This window comes from Rhamphochromis longiceps, linkage group LG13, assembly GCF_057381845.1.
Source record: "Rhamphochromis longiceps isolate RC_006_pf linkage group LG13, R_longiceps_female_GT1.1, whole genome shotgun sequence".
NCBI lineage: Eukaryota > Metazoa > Chordata > Actinopteri > Cichliformes > Cichlidae > Rhamphochromis > Rhamphochromis longiceps.
The window spans coordinates 10,846,450-10,869,935 of record NC_140569.1 but is presented as its reverse complement, the minus strand read 5'-3'; the positions used below and the strand labels follow the sequence as shown (position 1 = coordinate 10,869,935).

The 23,486-nt window shown below is 40.1% G+C and overlaps 1 protein-coding gene and 1 long non-coding RNA gene across 5 annotated transcripts; one reads left to right on the top strand and one right to left on the bottom strand.

Moving 5' to 3' along the window:
• Positions 1-571: 571 nt before the first annotated feature.
• On the bottom strand, positions 572-16,036 carry LOC146655396 (uncharacterized). Of its 4 annotated transcripts, none has more exons than XR_014914286.1 (3): positions 13,156-16,036; positions 12,793-12,926; positions 572-12,617 (listed from the first exon to the last, which is right to left on the bottom strand). It is a non-coding gene; the product is annotated as an uncharacterized LOC146655396 (long non-coding RNA). The 4 variants fall into 4 exon arrangements; XR_014914285.1 differs by having other exon boundaries at positions 572-11,703; positions 12,528-12,926; positions 13,156-15,853; XR_014914287.1 differs by having other exon boundaries at positions 572-11,703; positions 13,156-15,853.
• A 196-nt stretch (positions 16,037-16,232) lies between these two features.
• Positions 16,233-19,353, top strand: six3a (SIX homeobox 3a). The gene is made up of 2 exons (XM_085427558.1): positions 16,233-17,069; positions 18,817-19,353. Exons 1-2 carry the CDS (start codon positions 16,378-16,380, stop codon positions 19,007-19,009), a joined length of 885 nt encoding a protein of 294 aa, XP_085283684.1. The 5' UTR covers positions 16,233-16,377; the 3' UTR covers positions 19,010-19,353.
• The last annotated feature ends 4,133 nt before the right edge of the window (positions 19,354-23,486 follow it).

The following is a 23,486-nucleotide window of genomic DNA, read 5'->3' as shown; positions in this document are numbered from 1 at the left end:
TTCCAACTCCAGCTCTCTGTTTTGTTCATGCTCATCAGGTACACCACTTGCATATCAACTCTGACTCTCATTTAAAATAACGGAATAAATTAATAAATAAGCCTTTTTATATTTTAGTCTGCACTTTCTTTTTCTCAGACTAGAGTTATGGGAAAGCCTGAGGGAAGTGAAACTCAATCAGCCAGGTACTGTTAGATAAGTAACAACAAGGCTTTTATCGGGTAAACAATCGATTAGACCACATTATTCTCTTTTACAGATTTCTATGGTGTGTTCAGAGTGTCTTTTTACAGATGCCAACAATGGAGACTGTTTCTTTTCTTTAATACACACCATTTTAAAGCTTTGGATTAAAAAAAAAGGGAAGGAACTTTTATGTTTTTCAGGAACTGAATTTCCCTGGTGGAAAATAACAAATGCTGGTTTTAGTATGTCAGCCATCGGCTGACATACTGAGAATACTTTATGGTGCCTGAGAGGTGTCAGGGGGGCATAACTACTAACAAAACGAGTAGATACAATTTTATAATATATTTTTATTTTTAACTAAAGAAACATGACAAAGCTCAGATTTGAATACAATGAAAGCAAAGAATACAAATAATGTTTATTCATATGGGACATGTCAGGCAAGTTACATAACCCATAAAACAGCCAAATACGAAATGCAATGCAATACATTTTAATACATTTTACATAGAAAATTAAGCGTTTGCAATTTGCAACGAAGCAAATTATAAACTGTTTGTTTGGTGAATGAACATCAGTCAGTTGGAAATGCATGTTAGTTGTATGCAGTGCAACTAAATGCTGCATCTGCATGTTTTGTAGGAACAGTTAACACACTACTATCGCATGACATGAGAGCTAAAGAGTGCAAATACAGTAAGACCTACACCAAAAAAAACGTTTTGGGTCTATTACCATGTGGGGATTTTCAGAGATACAGTGCCATTGTTAATTTTACAAGTTCTGTTTTCTTCTTCTTTGTTAGAACAATCAAATCATCTGCAGCCTCAAAGTCTGTTTGGAGGGGAGACGTTATAAACGGTCTCCTACAGTTGATCCCGATGGAAATGAAAGTGGGGATAGATTCTTTAAAGATCTTGCCTGAACTTGAATGCTCCAGTTCTCCCAGTTTTCAGGACTTTTTTGTTGACCTGGCATGCTTATTAGGATTTCAATCTGAGTCTTCAGCAGGAAATTCAAAGACAGAGTTTGATGACAGAGATGAGTTTGTGCCTCTTTCTTCTGTCTTTCTGTTGTGTATGATGTCAGTTTTCTTCTAAAGAGAAAGCAAATTTTAAGGCTGACGTAATGACACTCAAATACAGTCAGCTGGCTGAGATTACATTATCTACATTATCTGATATCTAACTCCCCACCTAAGTGCCTGAATAACTTACAATTTTGATAATTAGCTGTTGCTTACTGACTGACTGCCTGGCTGCATGACTGATGGCCATATTGACTGGCTGCCTGTCTGTCTGCCATACTGACAAACTGGATGACTATTGAGGCTCAGTCCTGCTATGTGGTGAGATCATCATCACTGGCAAGTGCAACAAAAGACTGATGGGAAGAGGCTGTCTATGTGTGTGTGGGGGTGTGTGTGCAAGTGTGTGATGGCTTCATTCCTGTATTAACACAGTTCTCTCTGTGGATGAGTCAGTAGGCCAAGCCTGACCATCATCCTCTCTCATCTCCCTTTCTCTGTCACACACATACACAGGAAATCAAAAAGCTCTCAGCACACACACACACACACACACACACACACACACACACACACACACACACACACACACACACACACACACACACACACACACACACACACACACACACAAAATGTAGGCTTAGGGTGAAGTGGTGCTTAGAAGAAGCGAACTTGGGGTCAGGGTAGAGAGAGAGAGACAAGAGAAGGGACAGATAACACTTCTGTGGGAGACACTATGTTTTATTTTCAGTGCATCATAAATGGCTGTTTCCATTGACTAATCCTTTAATTTTAAAACCTGACATCTCTTCTAAACTATTCATAAACTACTCTACATTTTACAATCATATCATAGTTTTATTTTATTCCAGGGCTGACTCTTTTCTTCTGCTTTAAAGCACGAGCTATGAGATAAAGAAAGGAGCAGACACAGAGAAGTGACAGAAAGAGCAGAGCCAGTGTTAGGAGGAACACATGGGGGAGAGGATTTAGTGTAACACCCAGCTGTCTACCTGTCTGTCTGACTGAGGGAAAGTGGGGTTTTCAGTGTAACACAGAGCCAAGCTGTTCTCCTCAGCGGCGGGTAAAAGTGTGTGTGTATGTGTACTCTCCTTGCTTGCTTGGTCTCAGGGGCGCCATGGTGAGGAGGAGATAGGCAGACGACCAAATTCTCTCTCTCTCTCTCACTCTCCTGTCTCCAGTATAGATGTCTCTATATGAACACAAAGCGAAAGAGAGAGGATGAGAGACACAGAGAAAGAGAAAAACAGAGGGAAGGTAACAACAAAACAGACCCTCTCCATGCCAATGCAAAACCCCACTGTACCTCTGTTGGTCTCTCCTTCTGTTTTTGTCTTGTTTCTGTCAGATGAATCTCAATCCCCTGCTTTGAGGATATATGACTTCTCAGCTCTTTCTCTTCTTACAGTCTCTCTATTTCTTAAGTATTTTCTCTTTTTTCCCATTTCTCTATTAACCCCTTTGTTGTCCATCTTTTTATCCCACCATCTTTTCTTCCCCTAAAAAAGGGTATATGAGCAGTTTTATGCATTTGTTTATTTATTTTGCTTTTTAGATTCATCTATATGTAACTGTTCTCTTTGTTAATGTATGTTTTTACATATTTAATCTCACGGGTTATCCTCTATGTGAAATTATTGACTACATGGGTTTTATTTAGCAATATGTGCAGCTGAAAATTCTTAGTATATGAACAGAAGGATAAAACTACCTTTATTTTGGTTTGTAAAGAGTAATTATAAATGTTGTATTAATGTCTTTTAATGTGTTACAGTAAATTTGATTTACTCTACATTCAACTAATGTATTCTATTATAAAGGGACAAGGTTAGTTTCCATTTCTTTACATAGTAAAAATATTGTTGATCATGTGATAGTATTTTCCATGTGTACATGTCTTTTTTGTACCCTGCTAGTTTTCCAAACCATGTATAAATCAATTATTTAAAGCAAATGTGACACCAAACTGGTTTTAAAACACGTTGTTATTGTTGTTTTATTAACAAAGCTGTAATAGAAAACTAACTGCAAAAGAAAAAACTTTTTCAATATGGACACTAAATATTTTCCTTGTCTTGTATAAAAAACTATTTTCAATTCAGATCCCCTTGTTAAACTTCACAAACTAGAAAAAGAAGCTGTAAAGTAAACTGAAATAGCACCTACCTGCCACCTGCAGAGACAGAAGACACACAAGAATAGAGAGCTAGAATGGCAAATACAATAGAGGAGGAAATGTTATCATATACGGCTTCAATGATTAATATTTTACGTGGTTTCTCAAGAGAATAATCTACATCATATAGAGATGCAATTTCCATAATGCACACATCCTCATTTCATTAGAGGAAAACCCTATAAAATGGTTAAAGGCCTGAATAATGATGCAGCGGCAATTAAAATGGCGGATAACCCAGCGGACCTGCAGGCAGTTATCCTTAATGAGATAATAATAATCTCTGCTCTTTTTTTCTCTTTTAACAACTTACATCATTGTCGTGCTGCTTAAATATGGTTTATGCTCCGGATTCATCAAAAAGAAAAAACCTTGATAAGGGGCGTAGGTGACTGTTTTGTTCATTATGAGGGAGGTCGCTGTCTTTTTTTGATGACAAAATTTATTAATGATCAAATGTTTTTAAATAAAGTACAAAGAGTGCATGGGAACCTCTTTATTGGGTGAAACAGCTGAAGTTGTCCTTTATTGTTTGTTATTATTAATCTGATTCTTGGTGTACAATAAAAGTTATTTTTTTGTTTTTTGGATTTTATTTTAAAATGTGTCAGCTGTGATTCTGGAACAAAAAAAACCTTGAAAAAATCTTGAAGAAATATGATAAACTGAAGGGGGAAAAGTGTTGAACAGACAGCCTGCATGTGAGGATATAAATAGACGCGAGACTTCACAAGTCCAAACACAAAAGCGTTCTCAGGGAGCAGAGGAGGGATGCAAAGTGCTAAACTCACCAGCACCCAGTGACGTGGTGATACTGGTCGTTTTCCTGCCGGGGGAAGATTTAATAAACGCAGAAAAACAAACACGGTCTGTGCAGTGACGGGGTTGTTGCGAGGTGAGGACGGTGGCACACTGGACACATCCTCCTGTAGGAAGGAAGCGGAGTTGTGGAAAAAAAGCAAACAGGAGCCACGGACGGGTCTCTTTAACCCCGCCGTGAACTCGCGACCCTACCATCCGACTACTTCCCATTACCTCTGCACGACATTTAGCCCACATACCGCAGAGCGCTCACGCACACGCAGCATTGTGTGGGTCTGTTTGGATGGGGTGGAGGGGAGCAAGCGAGGGCGGCGGCGTGCTGTTCATGGAAGGGTCAAAAGAATGAAAACTACCGTGTTCACAGGGCAATTACAAAGTGCGGACGCTGGATGGTCTGTGCAGCCTCAGCCGACAGGGAGAGAAAATATTAGGCTGAAGCAAAAGGATTTCTTAAAAATATTTTTTTCTCACTTTTGGCTAATATTAAACTTAAAGTTAAATCTCTTTTTATCTCATTTGATGGTGGATTTAATGGGTAAAATCAACATTGAGTAAAAAACAAACAAAACAAGAACAACCCGTTCTGAAATTTGGAAAAACCTTTCTTCTTTTCTTTTCTTTTCTTTTCTTTTCTTTTCTTTTCTTTTCTTTTCTTTTCTTTTCTTTTCTTTTCTTAACGTCTAATTTTAAATTGTATGATAACGCAAATAGCCTGCCTCAAACCTCATTATAATCTCGATATTATTGCTGCATAACAAGAAATTTATCAAAAAGAAAAGCGTCACTATTTCCCAATCCAATCAATCTAAGTTAAGGCTCGTTATGAGCGTGCTGTACTAGTGCTCCAGTGTGAACTTATCTGAGTGAATTTTCTGCAAAGAAAAAAGCTCGTTTGGATCTTATTTTGCTTAACAACTAAAAGTCGCATTAAAGCAATAAAATAGTGACGCCTTTGATGACTCCCGTCAGAATTAATTGCTCTGCATACTGTCAGACTGTTTCATTAGGATGTTTACAAATCTGTCATTAGCTGTAAAGACTAATTATGGGTAAAGTATCAATAACTTTAAGCAATTGTAAATTTAATATTCATCTAATTTGGACTATATAATATTAAGACGTTCTGTTGCGCATTTTTACTTACTGTGCTATTCCGGGTGTTTTGCGACACTTACAGTCTATTGGACATTAGACAGCTTTATCCTATCTGCTGAAAGGCCAGCTGATACGCTACTGTGTCGAGCTCGCAATTTCAATCTATAGTGTTTTCTTCTACATGGCTGTGCCATAAAGGGTTACGTTCTTTTCTGTTAGATGTATATTTTTTCACATATATTTCTTTTTCTCTGATATATAGTCTGTGTCTAATGCTTTTAGATTATTTCTTCTTCTGATGGAGTAAAGCTGCCTCTAAATGTTAAAGATAATAGGTTAACTGAGTGGAAAGGTCGTGGTTGCTTAAGAAGAGAAATGAAGCGGCCACAGGAGACACGACGGAGGGCAGATCCACAACTACAGCTGCCACACATGAATGTTTGATAAGCGGGCGGGATAATGGCTTCTTAAATCAGTCAAACATAAACATCTCCATCACGCTCTGACATCTGCCATCCATAATAATCTAAACCTGAATAATGAACGAACAACAACAAAAACGCTGAAATATCTCAATGCGCCATATAGGAAGGCGGATATAGGTCAAGTTTGTTTTGTTCGGTTTATGTTAGTATGTATGTGCTATTGCAATACTTGCGGTGACTGTCGCTTTGTGGCCTGGGTATCACTTCAGGGTTTTTGTATATGCGCAAGTAAGCTGCACAGAAAAGATTGCAGGTCATATGCAGGCTCCACTGATTTCAGCAGCGTGTGTTTGAGCCCAGTGCATGAAAATATTATGGTTTCAGTAGTAAGGACTGGGTGAGTGCACAGCCCACTAACCTGATACAAACTACTGATACTGCAAAAGCCAATCAGCCTTGTGTGGAGGCAAAATTTACCCCCCACACACTCAGATAGGAAATAATTCGATTGTAATAATAATAATAATAATAATAATAATAATAATAATAATAATAATAATAATAATAATAATAATGTATTTGAGCATTAATAAGTCAAACTAATTTTAATGACAGGCTAAAAAGAAAAAAAGAAAAATTGAGAAAATAAAATATTGATGAGATTATAATTAACGGTATGATAGAAGTTGTGTGTCTAATAATGGTCATTTTCTATTTAACCTGTTGCACCTTTCTTTTCTTTTCTTTTCCTTTCCTTTCCCTTCCTTTCCTTTCCTTTCCTTTCTCCCCCCTCCCTCCCCTTTCTCTCAGACATCAGCTATTGATCCTGGGAGTCAAATGGAGATGGGTAGCCTACACAAATCAGATTGGACTGGCTCTGTTCACCCGTGAGTAACCGGCTCATCGGTCGCAGCATCCCACCGTTATTATCTTGTAAACTAATATCTAGTTATAGGACGGTTAGTTCCGTTCCCCGTTTCTGATTGGCTGCTACGGTGACGTATTCGATAAACACACACCTAAGACTGTGTAAAAACAAAAGTCACGACACCTACGCCTAATCTGTTGCCTAGCAATAGATTGATGTAGCTAAGTTTCGGGAACAATTAGGTAAATAGTTCAGCAACTTCTTTTCTTCTTCTTTCCCCCTGCACACTCGGATGAATGCAGGTAACTTAAAACACCATGTAGCTTCAGTTTTGTCCACTGGGTATTCCATTAAACTTCTTCAAAGGCTGAGTGGCCAAACAATAAATAAATATTGCAGACTGTACTTACTAGACTTTGCATAAATATAAGTTACTTCGGATTAAATATTTATGTTCTCCAAGTGAAATAATTATATTTAAGAGTCGTCTAGTAGCCTCATCATGAACTTATATAAGGCAAGTCTGTTTCTCTGAGACTTTTTATTCGTTTAATTCATTCAAATAAACTTTAATATGCACCTGGGGCTGTCAAAGCAGCTGTGTTGTTAAAGTAGTTATTTCATATTAATATTAATATCCTTGAAGTGGAGTCCAAGTGGGAGAGTACCCTTAGATTATTTTCACAAAATCCCTTAAAGCAAAGTAAACGCTATAGTAGGCTAAATGATTTTAATGCAAGCCAAATCTATCCAAATATACAAGCAAAATAGGTAAACTTCTAAATGCGATTGTGCCTCACATAAAACCAACCCATATTTCTACTTCTGCCGAGAAAACCTTCATGATCCAACTTTGATACTGTTCTTTCTCTGATATGCTACCTTCCTGCTTGCCCGGGCACTCTGTGCATGAATTGTTCTCCCCAACAATAATTACAGCCGTGGAAGCAGACAATCCCATGCACACTGAGCGGATATGACATGGCCCACCTCTTTTACACTTCATGCCTACCTCAAACTTGACTTGGGGGTAAACGGGCAATCGAGAGGAGTAATGTCAAAAGCTGCAGTCAAGGAGAGGAGAGGACAGGGGAGAGAGAGGGGGAGAGCGAGTAAACCAAATTATGCCGCAAGCTAAGGAAGCCAATTTGAAACAACGGAAAAAGGCAAAGGATATTAACATGTTATTTGATCCTAGCAAGAGATTAAGAATAAACAGGAAATGTATCTAGATATTTAAAAAAAAAAAACAACAAAAAAACTCAGAAACCGAACCAAGTGCAAGCTCAGTCACAATAAACATTCAAAAAAAAAAAAAAAAAAAAAAAAAAAAAAACCCTCCACACAAACACAAAAACCTATGACAGTCCAAGGGAAACAGGATATGTGTTCATTGTTCAACAGGTGAGCTTGACACGAAGATGATCGTTCTCCTAAACTGCAAAAGAATTCATGGAAAATTTAGTTTAACAATTTATAAATTAAAATGTGAGCGAGAAAGATGCTAGGTGCATGCTTCGCTATCACACAATCATCCAAACAATCAGCATGTGACACGGAAATATGGGTTAAACTGTGACTGTGACCTTCACATAGTCACGCGAAAGGGGAGGGTGGATTACTCAGTCTGGATCTATAGATTTCTTACATTACTCTATTACAAACTGAAGCATCAATTAGAGTTTTATCCACTGAGGAAATTAGGCTCTGTAGGTTTTGTTGATGATGAAGGGCTATTCTATTGTGAGAGAGGCAGCAACTGCATGTACTAGAGCATTGCATACTGGTTAAACTTATGGCAAAATCCAGCATCTTATATTGTGGAATGCAATGTAGGTAGATGACAGGTTGAACTTAAATACAAAATTTAGATTGTTAAACCACGATGTGCTGCCAGAACAATTTCAGGTTCTTGACATCTAAAGTCTAAAGTCACTGGAAGGACGGGGCACAGTTCTTCCAAAAGTTCTTTGCTCATTTGATGTTTTGTCAGTTGATGTCTGTGAAAGCAACTGCATATGATTCGTATGATTTTCATACTCTGCAAGCCATCCAGGGAGCCCTCATGAACTTTGGATGGGGGCAACATCATCCTGGAATGGTCCACTTTCATCAAGACAGAACTGTGTCGTAAAGCTAAAAGTGTTCACTCAAAACCACTCTGTATTAATATACTGCAAATGTTCCCTCTAAAGGGACAAGTGGAACCAGATTGTGCCAGTAAAGCGCACCCCACAGCATACCAGAGCTGCCAGTCCCCTCACGGAAGGGTCAAAAGTTCATGTTTTTCCTTTAATATGTCACCTGTCTGTATTTATAAAGCTTGTCTTATAAAAAAGATAAAGAACCCTAACCAGGCTCCCAAGCAGCCACAATGTAAATGTACTTCACTGAGTAAAAAAATCTTGTGGTTACAGTTTTATTCTGTAAAAGTGGAAAAGAAGTTTTAGCACAATTTTTTCACTATCAAAAGTAATACTGCAGTTATTTAGATTACACCTTTCGCTGATGTACTGGGATTTTATTGCTGTATAACTGCTGTGGAAGTAAAACATAAAAACATAAAACATGCATGATTTCCCACTAAAATGAAGGATTAATTTAAAAAAAACAGCACAAAATGAAAGTATTAAAGCAACAGTACCACGTGTTCAGTATGTGAGTATTTAAACTTTCTGTTATGGATGTACTGAGTTTACCTGTATTACGTCAATGAAAAATTAACTGGGGGCTGGAGGTGAAAGCCGCATCATTACATAATATCTTCAAATGATCATGTATTTGGGTGTAACATATTCTTCTTTAGGAGTGTTACATAGCTATAGTTGTCAAATCAATGTAACTTAACTGAAAACAAAATAACTGCATGAAAGTTAAAGAACTTTTCACCCGTCTTATGTGTATTTTTTTCTCATTCACATCTCTACTGCCATATCACTAGCTCGCAAATAAGTGGCTATTTCATTACTGAAATGTTAAAATGGAAAAGGTCATCTGCGGAGCATGTGGCCAGCCCAGCAGCATCTAAACAGGGGTTAAAAAGGCACTACGTGGCCAAAGTGTTGAGTAGCCTCGACTGTGTGCATGCTGTCTGTGGTATCCACATCTCTCACATTAGTAAGCTTTGAGAGCGACCTGTCAGCCACAGTAATTACAGCTTGTCAGCTCCTGTGACACCGGGCTAAAGGGCCATCTCCGCAACTCCTATCTGCATCTCAGAGACTGAGCGCTTAATCAGCCTAGACAGGCAAATCCAAAACAGTCAGATTTTTTTTTATGTAATTCTGTACATATTTTTTTTTAAGTACCAATCTGGTTATACTGTTAGTTCTATACAGGACAATTTGAGATCTACACATGCAGATTAATGAAGATTCTTCAGGGGTTAGGTGCTGGGAGATAAGAGTGCTGTGAGAGTAGGGGGTTGCTTTGCTTTAAAAATTGTTCAGCTGTTTAAAAAATTAAATAGGAAAACGTATAAGGCAAGGTGAGCATCATATGTAGCGCTTGGGGCAATGCATTCGATATGCAGCCATTATATTTATTTCTCTGTTTCTCTGTCTCCAAATCAGCCTATCCACCTGGAAGAGTGAACACGAGGCCTCCTCCAGCGCTGTGTCATATTGCTGCACATCTGTAACACGGAGGACCAGGCGCCTGAGCGGTTAAACCGCTGCTGGAAAGGGCGCCATGAGAAAATGCGCATTAAATACGTTGTTGACGGTATGAAGAAAGGGATTGTGTAAGTAATGACATTACTTAAAAACCTTCTTTTCCCTTTATAACAGATATGGAAATCAAACTGTTTTCTGTCACTTTTACCAGCAGGTGATAAAGTGCCAACAACCGTGAGAATATAGTTTGGGCCACTTTATCACCTGCTGGCTGCTGGTGGATGTAGATTTGGCAAAACAAAGTGTACATTATCGTGTGCAAACATATTTGACTTTACTTTTCTGTTTATTTTATCTTACAGTCTGTCAGATAACCACTTCTCAAAGCTAGAGGGTACAAATGCAAATTTTCCTTCGCAAACGAAGAATCAAAAGTTGGATTTTGGTTTTAGTCCTTCCTAAAATTTGGTGTTCCCACCTGTTTTTTTCCTTCTTTCTCTCTCTCTTTTTTAAATAATGACTGGCGATGAGGGAGAGACTAGACGAGTCTAATTGATTTTTAAGTGGTGTCTCTGTGGTCTAGAAGAGCAAGAGGGGAGTCCACTTCAGGGAGCTGCCAAACTCCTCTAGTTTGTACCTGAATTGAGGGGCAGTGATGTGTTGCTGATGCGGCTCAACAAGCCTCACTAGGGGCCAGACGAGGGGTGGACAGAGGGGCCAGAGCCCGATCTGTCCTCGGTGCTCTCGTGGGGATGGAGGGTGATTATAAATGAACTTACTTCTGCAGGGGCAATAAGCTGACATGTCAAGCCTCATTCACCAAACAATAGAAGACATATGGTTTGTAATACGTGCACGCAAACACAAACACCCTCTTACGCCTATGTCTTGTCTCAGAACACACTTCTAATGACTGTTTTTTCTTCTTTATCGATTAAACACATTTTAAGTAAATATATAGCCTACGTATAATTTTACGTTGTAGTCCAATATGTATTAATCTACATGGAGAAAAGCCCTTTTGCACAAATTTAAATATATAATGAAAACATTTGGATTCCTAACGCCATATTCCATGAAGAGGAGACGTACCCACACACAAACATGTACACACGCAAATACACACTGCATGCATGCATCATAGAACCGGGCCTGCAGAGAAAAAGCAACACTCCCTGAGTGAGCGGAAGAAAAGGAGGTGGGGGAGAGGGAGGCCGGCTTGCAGCTCCACTCTTCCAGGGTCTCACACACAAGATCCGGGCGCACGGCTCCATTGAGAACGAGGAGGCTTTTGCATGGAGGTTCATTAGAAGTAACGAGTTGACACAAGGTAAATCTTAATGTTGAGGCGCCTTTCTCTACCGGCCCGGGGAGGAGCCCTCATTAACTGTCGCTAACAACCCGTGTAAATACACTGATTGGACAGCTCCGATACAAGCTCCCAGCCCTGCCAGGAAGTCCCCCTAATGAGACCACACAATAAAAACAATAAAAGAAAGGAGGGAGAGAGAGAGAGAGATGTTAAAACTTTTGTAAAAGCTTTACTATTAAAGTTGGAGCCACGTTTACAGATCAGTCACATTTGCGGTGAAAAAATGTTTTAAATTCAATCATGGGGTTTTTCTGTTTCTTTAAGTTTAAATTTAGACACTATTGTGCGTCGTGCATGTATCTGCAAACGTAAACAGAGGTTTTGCCTATTGCTTACGTGATCACAAGTTGTTATTGAGTGGCTGTTTTAAGATATTGCAACCGACTTAATTGTTTTGGCGCTTGAGTTCACTATGGAATGAACCAAATCGTAACAGCGTCACATATGCAGGTCTAATATATATTTTTAATGCTTTTAAAAAATAGAATGCAGTTGTTAAAGCTGCTGACTATATGCTTAAATCGTATTTTTGCACTGCAAAAAATATCCAATTTGTTTTCATTTCGTAAAAATTTCCTCATATGCGGTAAAAAAAAAGAAAAAAAGAAAATATATTCCAGTGGCACAAATTTTATGCATAGCATTTTTTTTAAAGAAAGCGGTATAATATTTCTAAAGAAAGCGGAGTTCTGCATTTCTTGTACTAACTTAAAATTTTTACGAGAAACTTTAAACAGAGGCAGACAAAGTTATATCAGATTGAGATGTCTCCTTCTACATCCTTCTCCCAAATGTATGATAGAGCCATTCATTTTCCCCAAAATAACCCCGTATTTTTAAAACTTAGTGCTACATTAAATGACACCTTTAGACTGATACTTTTTACAGTGTGGGGAGAAAGCAGCGACTCCGTACCCTGGACTAGCCAGCAAAGGGATGGAGGCGATTGTGCGCCCGTCCCGACAGCATCACACATCTGCTCTGCAAAGACAGATCTCCCCGATTCTCGGTGAGAGAAAAGTCAGATAACACCAAATGTAACTTTTCTGATCTAAAGGATAGATTAGCCTCATATCAAGGTCTGTTAAGGTTTTTTTTTATTCTTAATTCCATATTTTTGTTTAAATAAATGAATTGTCCGCAAAAATAATGACTCGACAACGTCGCAGACGGAACTTACAGACGTTGCAGCTCGATTTCCATCCTACTTTTGGACAAACTGACCAGTGAAATAACCGTGAAGCGGTGCCATCTCCAACGACAGCTTCCAAGCTCAAATGGTGACCGCTCGTTGACTGGAGCCAGCTTACAGCCCTGCAGGAGACAAGAACGAGCAAGGTGGGGGGGAAAGGTAATTCCTAATATTCTGAGAGAAAAACACAAGCGTTGAGTTTCCACGTGATTAAAATAAAATTGCATTTCTCTGTTGGCAGGATAATAATAAATGCATCCTCTGACGCGTGCGAAAATAAATTCAGCAGAAACTAGACTGCCTTGTTCTAAGAGAAAAGCAAAGGAGAAAACCTTTTTTTTTTGTACGTACCAGTCATTTCTCCAATGTGTCTGTGTAATGTTGAGATGAATCCAGGATGGAGCAGTAGGCACATGTGCCTCTCCTGTGTTTGCCAGGAGGGGTGTGCTGCCTTTTCTGGGAAGCTTCTGCCAAACCGGGGTCAACGAGGGAGCAAAAAATAAAACAAGACCCTTTCTTTCGTGCCTTCTCTTTCCCTCTTACCTTTTACAGTCAACACCTTTTCTTTCTTTCTCTCATCCGGTCCCCTTCTCCCTCTCTCACTCCCAAACGTGACGTAACATCAGCTTTGTTTATTTGCTCCCCTTATTGGAACAGACAGAAAAAGAAAAATAACTACTTAATGGAGATTAACGAGCACTTTTAGACGCAATATGTTCCGATAAGACTAACATATCGTGGTCAATGAACAGTATTACCCTATTATATTAAGAACTTTTAAAAAAACACAGTAGTAACTTGTTTTATTTATACAAAACTTTTCTACACAAAGTTTGACATTCCATTTAACGCTCTGCCAAAAGGAATGGGAAGCGAGATCCGGCTGCTTAACAGACACGGACGCCTGTTCCTGCTTGACCAGCATATTTCCAGTTTTTAGCATGCAAAATGCTGTTTGTGTTGTCTTGTTTGGAGGTTTAGGCTGTAAGTAAACGGAGAAGACGCTAAATGCTCAATGTGCATTCAGAGCTCTCGTCCCCCGCTGCTAGGAACATTCAGCAAGCTCTCGGATAAACACACAATTACGGCAGGTGAATAAACTTGTTTGGGAGGTGTTAATTACATGCTTAACGTAAACAAAAGCCATGTAAAAGAATGTGAATTACCAGTGGCTTTTCTCCTTCAATCCCCATTCAGGTTTTACATTTCACCTCTAGTCTTTTCTAAGAGTGATTTCCGAATTGCCTGCGAGGGCTACTCCCAAACAAGGCTCCTCCAAAACATAATGCTACATAATACCTGCAGCCTTGGGTTGAATGGTGATCAGCTAAATTGGTACACCAGGAACCCGGTCAGGTAGGAGGCTTTGCATATTTGGAGAAATGCTGCTAAGCCAACACTCTCAACTTCATGTTGGGGTCGTGCATGTGTGTATATGTGTGTGAGAAAGAAAGAGAAAGAGGAGGGGGTATAGGCTAGGAGGTTAGTTTTAACACCAGCATGAAAATACCAGCCTTTACTTCCAGTCCACAGAGCTTTCCAACGGGACCAATTCAAGTGCCACTTGGAATTAGTCCTCCTGAGGTTCGTATAGGACAGCAGTGGGCAGGTTTGATCCCATACTCTACCCTGCCCCCACACGCACAAACACGCGCGCAAACTCCAGAAGTAACACACGAACCAAACGCCTGACCCTGCTGCAAGATCATCACAACGCCCACTCTGCATCACATACACCTCCAGACACAGACACTCCGCAGCCCACTCCTGCACGCACATGTTCGCACGAGTTAAAGCACTGCTTTACCTAAAACGCGTTTTAGTGCGCCAGTGTTGGCTAATTGCTCGGCGGCAATCACGTTGTTTAAGCGCGTCAGGTAAGGTTTGTGGTGGACATAAACAGGCAGCACTGACTATACATGCACACTGAGGTACTCACTGTCCCTCCAAGCTTGAAGTCGTTGGTCAGCCGGGAGAATGTGTAACTCGGAGTGGGGAAAGGGAACGTTTTGAATTCCTGAATGATTTTGTAGAAAGGCGGCTTAGGATCATTATGTCAGCTTTGCTGAGGGTGGATTAAGCGAAGTCCAGATTCTATGCCCTGCATACGGCTCTTTCACAATGTGAGCACTGTTCGTGTTAGACTGAATTCACACTATTTTAACACCCTATAAGCTCTGTCTAAATATGAAGCCGGTTTAGCCATAAACATGAAAATCACACCGCCGTGGCTACCACTACTACCACTAAAAGCCGAGTCCTATGACTGAATGTGGACATTGATCATGTCCTTGCCACTAGATCAAATAAATGAAATAGCTTTTATGTCCCCAAGAAACTTTCATGTTGCCATTTGATTGTAATTCCAATACTAGCCTAATAGTTTTAATTAGAGGGCCGGGCCATAAAAAACGCGATAAACTGTTAAAAGGGCGATGCCACTGGCAAATTAGTTTTCCCACTACAATGCCGTGATCTTTGTTCAATCAACACAATGCTGCGCGTCGATATTAATTTGTAACAATAAATTCTGTTGGTTGGAGAGAAGGCAACGGGCAGGGGGCCAGGACTGCACCCAGCGTCCCAGAGGCAGGGCCGGGGACAGCAGGAGGGGGAGCGGCATCACTGCAGTATACCCCCGGACAAGTACCCACCCATCACAAAGTGACCACACAGAACAGCTAGGCCGAGTAAAGTCATGCGCGGATTATGTCATAAAATTACAAACATGCAGTTTTTTAGACCATCGACGGATCCAGGGCAAAAAACAAACAACAAACAGAAACAAAAGACAAAAACCCTCAAAGGCTTAAGGGACTACACCATATTTTTTTGTTTTTTCAAAAGAAAAAATAATGTAAAGCGATTACTTGTATCTATGAAAAGGAAAATGTAACCCAGAAGACTAACGCTTTCATTTCCGTCGCACAAAAATGAATGGAGTGATCAAAAGATTCTAAAAAGTAGCTACTACAGGAAAAACTATACAAAAACAATGTGCAAATTGACTCGCTTCTATTCAAAACGTGTATTCCCGAGTTGCAGTCATTGGTTGTCCATTTGTCACCCATTTAAAGCTCCCTCTGCCTCCCTCCCTCCCTTCCCGTCTCTGCTAAGCATCTCCAGTCTACATATCTTCTTTAGCTTTAACGAGCCTCGTTAAGATCGCAATAATATTCCACCCTCTAATTGCTCATTCCATTCAGCAGATAGGCGAGCATTGGCTTGTGCCTGATGCGCGCGATGCGGTGGGAGGGTTGCTGTGGAGATCGGAGACTCTGATAACTCCCCGTGCATGCTGCACAAGTGGTGAAAGCCTCGCGCTACGTACTGGCTAATGATTGGCACGCTTGACAGTGATTGGCAGGGCTGCCATGACAACACCAAGAAGACCAATAGAAAAGGGAAACAAAATGTTTCAATGCTACACTCAACGGCGGATTTAGGGGGGAGATATTATGAGGCTGGTGTCATTAGGCGATAGCCATTGAATCATTCAATCTTTTTTACTTGCCGTATTTTTCGGTTTTTCCCTTTTTCTCGATAATTTTCTTTCTCTCTCAGGTCATTTCCATGGTTTTCAGATCCCCTTTAGAGCTTTATCCCTCCCATTTCTTCCTGCCAAACTTCGCTGATCGCCCTCTGCTCCTGGCGAACAGCGCTCCCACCACCAGGTCTCCAGAAGACTTGTCCATGTTTCAACTACCGACCCTCAACTTTTCCCCGGAGCAGGTGGCAAGCGTCTGTGAGACGCTGGAAGAGACCGGGGACATCGAACGGCTGGGCCGCTTCCTCTGGTCCTTGCCTGTGGCTCCGGGAGCGTGCGAGGCGATCAACAAGCATGAGTCCATCCTGCGCGCTCGGGCCGTGGTGGCGTTCCACACGGGGAATTTCAGAGACCTCTACCACATCCTGGAGAACCACAAGTTCACCAAGGACTCTCATGGCAAACTGCAGGCCATGTGGCTGGAAGCTCACTACCAGGAGGCCGAGAAGCTCCGCGGTCGTCCCCTCGGTCCTGTCGATAAGTACCGGGTACGGAAGAAGTTTCCGCTGCCTCGGACCATCTGGGACGGCGAGCAGAAGACGCACTGTTTCAAAGAGCGGACACGGAGCCTGTTGAGGGAGTGGTACCTTCAGGACCCATATCCAAATCCCAGCAAGAAAAGGGAATTGGCTCAAGCCACTGGACTCACTCCCACACAGGTCGGAAACTGGTTTAAAAACCGGAGGCAAAGAGACAGAGCTGCGGCTGCCAAAAACAGGTTAGTGACTTTTCTGTGTGCCGTCGAAACACGAGTATGCACACAAGTTTGTCTTTAATGCACATTCAAAAGAAAATGCGAGCTTTTTAAAGCCTTATATTGCGATTGGAGACTGTCTAGGAAAAAGATAAGTCTGGCTGTCAGGTGGAGGGACTGCGCTGCGGCGACATTTTGTTATCAAACCCGGATAAACGTCGAAAATATTCCTTTTGTAGATCTCCAGAGTTCTCCTAAGCATAAAAACTTCACTATTATTATTAAAAATTAGCTTTTAAACATTTTTTGCAGATTGATCATTTTTAATGTATTTTAAATTGAATGCAAATTGTATTTAAGAATGAAAAATACAATTAATCTAAAGTTTGGAATTTTAAAAAACTGACTAATAAAATAATACAAACACAAACTACATTTGTTGTCAATCTTGATAAGAGATAATTGAGCCGAGTTCTTTTTAAACAGAAACTCCTTGTTTATATTTTTACAAGAGGCGAAGCATTCTTGCAACATATGAAGATTATTGAATTTATATTTAGAAAAACCATCCGCTGCAGGATTTGTTTAATTTTACAACTATTTCGCTTGTAAAATTGTAAACAACCTAGTGAATTATTTCAATCAGCTGAAATAAAAACAGGACAGTGTTTAGTTTTTTTTTTAAAATAATAATTATTCTAAAGTTAAATCGTCTTATCTTTACATTTAAACACATATTAAATTGTTAAATTTAGTAAATGTATTTATTTATTTATGTGTATTGGCCAATTTAAGTTCTTAATGCAAGCATTAAGCGTTTTAACATCAAATGTTGCTTAGTGTTGTTGAACTCAACGACTATCTCAAAGGATAATAACGATATTATTGATATCTGAGCATGCGTAGAGAAAAACATCTGAAGACATGGGCTGTATTCATAACATTAAGTGTGGTATCATTCCACTGAAATGCCATAATTGATTAGAAAATACTTTGGAGAGCACTAAGCCATATGAACAGTACTCTAATATTTTTGCTAAATGAATAGATATATTTCCAGGCTGACATTATCCCCACGCGATGGCGTTATTATCATGAGTGGATTGGAGATAAACATTTAGGATGATTGGAGTAACCTGGATCTCGACGTCACTCATTCATACACGTCCCCTACCATCAGACTAAAACACATCTGTGCCAAAGGCTCACGGCAGTTTGTCGTTGTGAGAATACCCATATTTTATTTCAAACAATGATATATAATTATTTTGGGGTTTTAGGCGTGCAAAGTCCTGTTGATGAGCATGAATACACGTGTGCAGAATGAAGAAATAATAATAAACGCTGAACAAACTCAGAGCAGTAACACAGATTTCCAAATGGAAAATGTCTTCAAAATGCCTATATCAAAGACAGCAAGTTGGATTTGAAGCTTCCCTGCACTGGCAACATGGATCAGTTATATTCCAAAGTGTTGACTAGGACGTTGATCTCTAAGAAAAAAAATTAAGTTAAAAAACAACAACAACAACACAGCCCTAGTACATTTCATCCAACATTTGGTAGTCTAAATAGTGATGTGTTTTGTCCCCTGAAAGCTGGCTATTTGATAAAAGCACGCATGCATGCCTGGGGCCGGCAGGGGGAAAGAAAGGCGAGTTTGAACCCCTATTTTGCAGGAGGAGGAGGGGAAGGGGGACATTCTCAGGTCTAATTGCCATTTCTCTCATTTTTTCTCTTTTCCCCCCTCCTCGTTTCTTTTCTTCTCCAGGCTCCAACACCAAGCAATAGGACCAGCCGGTATGAGGTCCCTCTCAGAGGCCGGTCTAACCCCTCACAGCTCGGCAGAGTCGCCTTCAACCGCGGCAAGTCCCACCACCAGCGTTTCCAGTATGACAGAGAGAGTTGATACTGGGACGTCCATCCTGTCCGTCACATCCAGTGACTCGGAGTGCGATGTATGATACGGAGAAAAAAAACACAAAAACAAACAAAAAGAGAAATATTTACAGGGAAAATGGACCTGAGAGGAAGAAAAAAGACTATGAAATATCGCGGATGAAAAAAGGACCGATTGATATAAATATTAAAATAAAAAGAGTTAAAAGCACGTCGGTTTTTTTTTTTTATTTTATTTTTTTTATTAAAAAGCGCTTTCAAAGGACCCACGCCTCCCCCTCCTCTTCATCCCCCCACACCACCACCACCACCATACTACTAGACTACTTGCATGATGGTTTTTTTTTATTTTATTTTATTTTATTTTTGATTTTGTAATCAGGGAAATAATCCTGAATGCAAGATTTTCCATCAGGAACATCGATCAGAGGGAATAAAACAGATCGTCTTGGTGTTTTCGTCGCACCTTTTCCCATCTCCGGTTCTAGTCCAAGTGATGATGATGATATGACGGTGAAGCAGCCGCCATGCAGACAAGATGCAATCCTGTTTTTACTTTGTGTTCATCAGACAATCATTTTAAGTCGTAAGCACCTTTTTTTAATACACTTCTGTCACTGCCTGTGGGGTACATGGTCAAAAAATGTCGAACAGAACCGTTTATGACTGTATCAGAATTTTATTTTCGAAATTTTATATTGAATTATGTATATCTCAAATAATGCGATCATTCTCCCGGTCTGTAATATACGTGTAGAAATATGCTTGTACATAATTATTGCTCTCCCCCGTGTCATCCTCTTTTCTATCCCTTCCTCACTTTTCTTGACTTGGTGTTCCTACATAAAATATTTGTCAAAACTTAAAACTGAAGTGCTGTAGGCGTTTTTGTTGGTTTTCTTTGATTATGGGTGGGTTGTTAATGGCAAAAAAACTGAAACAGAAACAAAACCAAAAACATATATATACTCTTCCGTCCACCGGGGTCACTCTGAGCGCTTATTTGCATTTGCCAATGTCATTTCCCTTTCATCGCGTAGTTATTATGTGTCTTGTAGTTACGATTCTAAAGATCAAACGCATTATTCATTTTGCTATACCTCGTTGCATGTTGATGTCTGTATTTCCATCCGATTACGGATAAGGACAGTGATAAGTGGCTAAACACATGTTCATATTGGATCATTATTGGATTGTGGAAGCATTAATGCTCATCGTGGCTTATCCAGCCTCGGAGCAGGTTATTCAGTCAGGGGGCTGGTCTCACCTAAAATTAGTTTGATTTCATTTCAAGTACAGCGTTAACTCAGGATTTCATTATTTATATCGTCTTGGCGTAGACAGCTTGGTCGTGTGCAGCGACAAAAGCGGCACAACGCTGTAATTCATTTTTAAGTTTGTAATTTTATTTTCCAAAAGAAGACGTCTGCTTTATTTTATGATTACACCCCTGGCTCAAACGTATATGATGCAGGCAAAATCGCCTATATGACTGCCTCAGTCTCCAAATTCTGGCAAATGTCAACGTCATGCAGCACTTAAAAATGTGAGTGCCATTTCCCCTTTTGTTTACCGTTGCTAGTGAATACAGAAATTAAGTAAACGCGCCATTAAATGGGCTAATCACGATGGGACTCCTCCCCTGTCCCAATCTCCCATTGTGGCCCCTGAAAAGAGCTTTTCTTCCTCGGACGAGAACCATTTCCCCCTCCAAAAAAAGGCTTTCTCTCCTGCAGTCCCTTTGCATCCAAATCCCCAACCAATTATTCTGCAGACTAGAGTAGATTTGCCACAGGACACTGTTGCACGAACTGCAGTTTTGGTGGAAACACTTTCTCAGAGATTTGTTTCCTAGAAGCAGCGCTCGGGCTCTCCCCATGTAAATGTGCTACACGCAACTCTGTGATACGAATCGAGTCTGTGAGTGCTGCGGTGGTGTCTTTAGTAACAGAAAGTAGGACAGTAGCCACTGTTTGGTACGGAGAAACCGCAGGACTTTCAGAAACTGAACACTGGCATAAAACCTGCGAAGAGGACTCCAGCAGTGTAAACTTCCATTTATTTAATCATGACAGATTTCTGTCTGATTTTAAAAAGAGAACTAAAGTTTCCTTTTTCCAGCACCCGTTATTACCTGTGGTGTTACAGATGATTCGCAGATCACTACCAGGATATTTTATTTCTTTCCTTTTTATTACTTTTTTTGTAAAAAAAAAAAAAAAGAAAGAAAGAAAGAAAGAAAGAAAGAAAGAAAGAAAGAAAGAAAGAAAGAAAGAAAGAAAGAAAGAAAGAAAGAAAAAAAAGAAGAAGAAGAAGAAAAGAAAAAGTGAAAGCCTATATACAAATGATCATGAGTGTGCCCACGGAAAATGTGAGGAGGTATTTAAATTTTGAATACAGACCAAGACACCACAAACGCTCCCAATGGAACTACTTCAATGTGTTTTTCTAATGACTTTATTTAGAAAAGCAATGACAAGGGGATTGTAAAAATCATAAAAGCAGTTTTTTGAGATATTTGTTGGACTTAATGAAATTCTCTCCACTAAATGTGAAATTTGGCTTGAAAAAAGTTATGGGCTATGTTATGTTGTTTTTTGTTTTGTTTTTTACACACTGAGTAAATGTAATCAGACCACTGGATGAAGTGACCACATAAAGCTATCTACCTGCAAAAGTCCCCACCAGACAGAAACCAAGCAGGACCTAAAACAAGTGTAGTGTCAAAAGCCTCCGCCATTCGACTCAATAGGTCTGTGATCCTGAAGTAACCGAGGACATGACGCAGACAAACGCAAGGCTCAGTTCCCCGCTTGGCTAAAACAAAGCATCTCCAGCCGCACTCACTGGCAGTCGATCGTAGATGAAGTAAATCTGTATCATATTTTAAACCCATTCCGGTTCTTAAATCGGCCTGCAAGAGACAGATAGGCCCTATCAAGAGCACCGTGGGGACATGGCACCGCCGCTCCACCAGACCTTATCACGCACCCCCCGCCTCTCCATTTACGCACTCCACAAGTTTTATTGGCTGCGACAAGTCCCGGCTATGATTGAGATTAAATTAATCGTAAACTGAAGAGCATTTTTATCGGCAAAGGAGGACACGAGGATTAGGGCTGTATCTGAGAGATGGAGCCACAGATAGGGACACATGAATATAAAACAAGCGATGAATGGGCTTCATTTGCGCAAAATTACGTTCATTAAACCCACGGCCCTGGAAAACGCTGTTTTATGCACATAAACTTAACTTACTTAAAAAGAAATACAAGCGTTTTTTGAAGTAGTTTTTTTTCTTTTTTTAAGTGAGCTAAGGATGCAAACTTTACAGTCGCCGGTTACACTCCTTCGTAGCCCTTATACTTGCAGTTTTAATCACCACGAGAATATTTATAAGGCTTTGCAGTAAATACTCCAGCAAATCGTGTGTTAGAGCCCTATCATCATAATTGAACGGTATAGTGTTATAGGAGCAACAGACAAACAAGTCAATATTAATTAAATCTCAGTGAGTTTTCCATTAGAGCATGTTAAACAATGTAAATGAGAGCCATGTAAACAGATACAGAATTGTTCTAGCTGCAAACATATGTAGGCCAGAGGAGCGGCAGGAAAAAAAAAGAAAGAAAGAAAAAGATCTGGAAGTGCGAGTCTATCTGTTGCTCACTGGGGTCATTAACAGTGGGGGAGCTCTTGTTCGTGATCTGTCAACTCAAATATGGATCACAAGACAAAAGAACTTAACGAGGAGTAATCTCTGTGTGTGATACTTACATGAGAGTAAACGAGAATGTGAGACAAGTGCGGCAACAATGGGGATTCACATGTTTTTTCACCCTTTCTTTTCGCTTCCTGGAGTCGATTTGCATTTATGTGGGGAAAAATACTGCGTCTGTCAAAAAAAAGGAAATAGAAAAGATTGGCATGAAAGTCGACAACGTAAAGACGATTATTTTTTTGATCGCTTCCAGATTTGAAGTGCCTTTACAGGGAGAGAAGCAAAGCGGGTTCTCTTCTGAACAAAATACAATTGATTCGTGTTTGAACTGATGGTTGTTTGCGTCGCGATGATCCGCTTAGAGGTCAGAGTTGAACTTTCCCTTCGTTCTCAACTATAACATCGTGTACAAAGAAGTTAATGCAGACACTGTCAACGCAACTATAGGGGACCAGAGGAAGGAGGGGGCTATTAGACCGGAGTTGGCGGTGAGAAATACTTGCCCTGCCCCGTTTTTTCTCGGATTTCACCGGTTAACTGAACACAACTTTTCTATTGGTGTGTATTCATGCAGCAGCCAAAGAGCACCAGTTTTCCTATAGCCTCAGCCGCACGGCTGTCAGTGCAGGAATGAACGGGGCCTTTGGACTAAACTTTCTGTGCCTCCTTTCTTCAGTAGGTAAGAAGCAGGGCTCCCAGCATTCCTCTTGACCGAGTGGTAATTTATAGTTGTATGACCGTGACCTGCCATTCAGTGTTTTAGACGGGGAACTACTGTTCTCTTTTTTTCCGGGTCTTTATGTGAAATATTAGCTGCAATT